The 4,930-nt window shown below is 52.3% G+C and overlaps 1 protein-coding gene across 1 annotated transcript; it reads left to right on the top strand.

Annotated features, from left to right (window-relative positions):
* Nucleotides 1–973: 973 nt before the first annotated feature.
* Nucleotides 974–4,647, top strand: LOC114693971 (peptidyl-prolyl cis-trans isomerase A). Its single transcript, XM_028870559.2, has 5 exons — nt 974–1,108; nt 3,071–3,101; nt 3,197–3,285; nt 3,943–4,115; nt 4,309–4,647. The coding sequence occupies exons 1-5, from the start codon at nt 1,040–1,042 to the stop codon at nt 4,439–4,441; spliced, it is 495 nt and encodes a 164-aa protein (XP_028726392.1). The 5' UTR covers nt 974–1,039; the 3' UTR covers nt 4,442–4,647.
* The last annotated feature ends 283 nt before the right edge of the window (nt 4,648–4,930 follow it).

Below are 4,930 nucleotides of genomic sequence, written 5' to 3'. Positions count from 1 at the left end.
CCCACATTCCTGAGGTTCTGTGTCTAAGGCCTTACAGCTTGAAGCCACAGGCTGCTGGTGAGCTACTGAAGGATCCTCCACAGCACTGACTCTCCGTAGTCAGGCCTTCTTGTTCTTTTGTTTTTGAGGCAGGGCCCCACACTTAGAGTTCAGGCTCTCTGGAACTCAGCGATCCTCTGCCTACCTGGAGATGGGATTACAGGCATGAGTCACCATGTTTAGAAACATTTGTATTGAGTGTGCACCTTAGGCCTCACGAGGAAATGAGAAAGACCCAGGACCTGTTTTGGGGGAGGGGGTGGGTAATAATTACAGGTAGGATCTGGCCAGGATCCTGTTTAAATAGCTTCCTCCTGGAGAAAAAGCAAGATATTTTTGGAAAGTAGGACATTTAAAAAGTATTTCATAATCTTTCAAATGAGGGGGCTGCTTGTGTCCGCTCCCGAGTTGAAGAAAACGGAGGCGCTCAAAGGAACCGAGCAGGAAGCGATTGCCAGTGCAGGATGCCGATGCCGGTCCTGGACCTCCGCCCAGGGATGCCTGTTCGCATTTCCGTAGCGCAGGCCGCGCCGCAGGACCCCGCCCGACCTTGAAGGGCCGCTCGACCTTGAGGTCCACGTTTGCCTCAGTTACTCCCTCTGTGCAATGGGAAGATGTGCGTCATCACAGGGAAGGGCGGGAGGCCCCAACGCACTCCTAAGGACGGCCAGATTGCAGGGCCACCCTCCCCAACTGCCCTCCGACTCTTCCCCCCCACCGACCGCACCGCAACCACTCGGCAGGAGCCCGCGGGCGGGAACCTGCCTCCGCGCGCTACGGCGCACGCGCACCTCGCTCCCCGCCCCACCTCGCGCCCGCGGGCGCCCATAGGCCGGCCGCGCCGTCACTCCGCCTGGGAAGCAATTGCGATTGATCAAGGTCCAGGCGCGCGACCGGGCAGTGGGCGGGGGCCCAAGCCGGATATAAAAGGGGCGGGCGGCCCGGCTCGTGCCGCTTTGCAGACGCCGCTGTCCCCTTGTCGCCGCTTGCTGCAGCCACCATGGTCAACCCCACCGTGTTCTTCGACATCACGGCCGATGGCGAGCCCCTGGGCCGCGTCTCCTTCGAGGTCGGGTGGGCGGTGGCGCTCCAGGGTGGGGTCCTGGGAGCGGTGGGGTGGGAGGCGCCCCCGGGGCGCTGGCCCACCCTCCGGAGGGGCGAGCGAGCGAGGGCGGGCGGCGGCGCCATTTCCTGACCAGGGGGCCATTTTGGGAGGCCGGCGAGGCGCGGGGAGGCCGGGCGGGCGGGCGGCGGACAAAGCCGGGCGGGGCGCGGCCGTTGGGGGGGAGGGGCGGCCCCTTCCCCCGCCCGCCCGCCTCGGCCTGCCCGCGGGCGCACGTGGCTGCGCCCTGTGGGGCCCTGCGCGGCCCGGCGCACGTGCTCGGCGCGCCTCTCCCGTCCCGGAGCCGTTGGGCCCCGCCCTGCTGTGCCGCGGACCCGCGGGGGCCGCTTCCCCACCACCCTCCCCGAGCCGCCGCCTTGCAGGGCGATCTGGGCAGAGCCCCTGCCTCAGGTCTCAAGGACGAAGGCTCGATGAGCCGGTACGTGCTCGGTCGCCCCCGGCAGATCTAGCGGCTCCCGCTGGGAGAATGGGGTTTGCGAATAGGGAGGGGGTGCTCGAGTGCGGCGTGGGCGATGCCCCCATTCGGCGTGAAGCGGCGACGTTTGTGTGGAGAGAGACAGAGGCCCAGAACCATCCCTCTGCCGCCCCCCACCCCGCGAGCGGAAACGGGAAAGGCCTGGCCTTTGCTGGTGCCCAAGCGCCGCCTCCCGTCGCAGTGATGGCGCAGCGGGGGAGGCGCTCTGGAACCCCTCCCGATTGCCCTCTGTGGAACAGGCATGTTAGGGCTGGCCACGCTGCAGTCTGGTGTTGACCAAGCTGGATTGCCAGTGGTTAGTTACCTAATTGGTTTTGGAGGTGTTAAATGTCTGCTTAAAGAACAGATAGTAATTAGGATCCTGAGCAGTTGGTGTGTTTCTTTTATAAAATTAAATATCCTATTCTCGTTAACCCCAGTACCAGGCCTGAGGCCATAGAGAAATAGAATGCTGCTTAGTGTCTGCCCTATTAAACTTTTTCTCCAAAACTACCACAGGGCAGCACATAGTAGGTACATAGTCTGGAGCCAGAGTTTTATCTGTAGTCAGAGCTGATAATTGACAAGGGCTCTTGTGGAAACTTGGCCTAAGCTTGGTGCTGGGCAGCAGGTTAGTATCAGGTTAGCCAAAGCTTAATGGAAATGAGACGACATGCAGGTCGGTAGGTGACAATGGAGATGTGGCTGCCAAGCAGGGCTTTGAAGTAGTACTTGCGATGAAAGAAATGTGGGCTTGCAAAGCTCTGAGGAAAGGAGTTTAAACCTTTTCAAAGAGCCCATGTATTTAAAAGAAATATATCCTCTAAGAGGATGCAGATAGTACAACTAATTTACTGTCATCTGGTAAGTTGAAAAAGAATCCCTGGCTTTTAACTAGCTATGAAAGGGCTTGTAAACATTGAGGAAAGGTTCAAAGCACCTACTAGTATGTAAGGGACCTAGCTACCAAGACAACCACTTCCCTGATACTTAAGAGCTATGCCGTGACGGGTTGCAGGTGGTAGCATTCTCATTGCCAGTGACTAAGACAGCTTATTTACCTGATTGTGCATTGTGTGACAGTGCTTTCTTTCAGAATTTTTGATTTAAGGTTCCAACATGAAGTTAGGGGAGGTGATGTACATTTGAGAAGCCTGAAGTCTATTCAGAAGTAGGTGTGATGTATTAAAAGCTCTTGAGTCACATTTAAGGAGTCTGTCGCTATTTCTAAGTCATGACCAGTTCCAGATTTTTGGCATGTTTTTGGTTCTCATGTTTCTCAACCCAACCCTTAAAGCTTTTAAGAGTGATTCTTACTGGGATTTGAAGATTATTACTGAAATAGTGTTCTCCTAGTGAGAAAACAAATTTATGATGTACAAATCCCTAAAGCTAAGGGCATTAAGCATGAGAATATTGACCTATGTATTAATTAGCTGTCTTTTTCCTTACAGTTATTTGCAGACAAAGTTCCAAAGACAGCAGGTTGGTTTAATTTTCTAAATTTAACACTGTTTCATGGATAAAATAATTTTAAAGAGAAAGTGTATGTGTACATACTCTGTTTTTGTTTCTAACAGAAAACTTCCGCGCCCTGAGCACTGGAGAGAAAGGATTTGGATATAAGGGTTCCTCCTTTCACAGGATTATCCCAGGATTTATGTGCCAGGTATGAATGGACTGAATTTTTAGTTCCTTAGTTTAGGATTGAGCCAGAACGATGCTTCAGTTGCACTTCACCTGAGCCAGTAGTAGACCCTTTCCAGTTAACCTTGTTTTTTCTTATGTGTGTATATGGGCATAACATAGTGTACATGTTCAGGTCAGTTCTCCATCCGCCTTTACGTCCTGGGGATTGAATCAGGTCTCCAGCCTAATGGCTGATTCCTTTTACTCACTGAGCCGTCTCATTGGCCCCAGCACAGGTTGTTGTTCTGGCCTTAAACTCCTTATCCTCTGGCCTCTTCCCATGTACTGGATTCCAGATGTCCTTACACACCAACCTTTTTAGACTGTGTACCGTGGACTAGGATGAGCCCTGTGAAGTGCTTGCCACACAAGGATCCCCAAACTGAGGACCCGAGTCCCTGTAAAAGCTGGGTGTGGTGACACTCATGAGCTGTCAATTAGCCTAATCAAAACTTTGAGCGCCAGGCCAGTGAGAGACTTGACTTTGTCTGGAACAAAAAGTGGGTGGCCCTTGCAGAACAGTTGAGATCCTGTGGCTTGTGTGCACACAACAAAAATTAGAAATCTGTAAAGGCTGTACCTTGCAGACTTTTCAATTAACATTCCTGAAGTGACAGATTTCGATCTGATGTCACAGGGTGGTGACTTCACACGCCATAATGGCACTGGCGGCAGATCCATCTACGGAGAGAAATTTGAGGATGAGAACTTCGTCCTGAAGCATACAGGTCCTGGCATCTTGTCCATGGCAAATGCTGGACCAAACACAAATGGTTCCCAGTTTTTCATCTGCACCGCCAAGACTGAGTGGTAAGAAACACAGTGAATGTGTATTTGAAAGAGACTCGTGTGGAGTGTTTCTTTCATCCCATCTTAGTGGAGATGAAGTCTGTGAGAGTCCTGATTGTGTGTGTGCATGTATTTGTCTTGGATTGTTTTGTAGCAGTTCTTATCTTCGTGTGCTGTCTTCCACTAATTGCTGATGGTGGTCATTCTTCTACAGGCTGGATGGCAAACACGTGGTCTTCGGGAAGGTGAAAGAAGGCATGAACATCGTGGAAGCCATGGAGCGCTTTGGGTCCAGGAATGGCAAGACCAGCAAGAAGATCACCATTTCCGACTGTGGACAACTCTAATTCTTTCGACTTGCGGGCTTCCTACCCATCAGACCATTCCTTCTGTAGCTCAGGAGAGCACCCCCACCCCATCTGCTCGCAGTACCCTGTAATCTCCGCTCTCACTGAAGTTCTCTGGGTTCCATATTCTCCTCATTCCCCTCCAAGTCTAGCTGGATTGCAGAGTTAAGTTTATGATTATGAATAAAAACTAAGTAAGAACCGTTTGTCCTTGTTTGTATTGAGGTGTTCATAGAGGTCTCTAAGCAATTGGTCAGGTTACTTGACTATGAAGATAACAGCACTTCTAAAGGCTTTTATTTGTCTTCCCTAACTCAAGGTCTTTTGTTGTTGTAGTAGGTCAGGCTGGCCTCGCCCTCCTGTCTGCCTCACTTAATCTGCTGGCACCACCACTCAAGAGGTCTTAACTGCTGCTGAATATTCCAAGGTAGGGGCATGCTAAAAAACCAGGACTCAGGGACTGGGTAGATGAGCACATACTGCTGTAGG

This window comes from Peromyscus leucopus, chromosome 7 (assembly GCF_004664715.2).
Source record: "Peromyscus leucopus breed LL Stock chromosome 7, UCI_PerLeu_2.1, whole genome shotgun sequence".
NCBI lineage: Eukaryota > Metazoa > Chordata > Mammalia > Rodentia > Cricetidae > Peromyscus > Peromyscus leucopus.
Note: the sequence above shows the minus strand (reverse complement) of the source record. Positions and strands in the feature narration are given on the sequence as shown.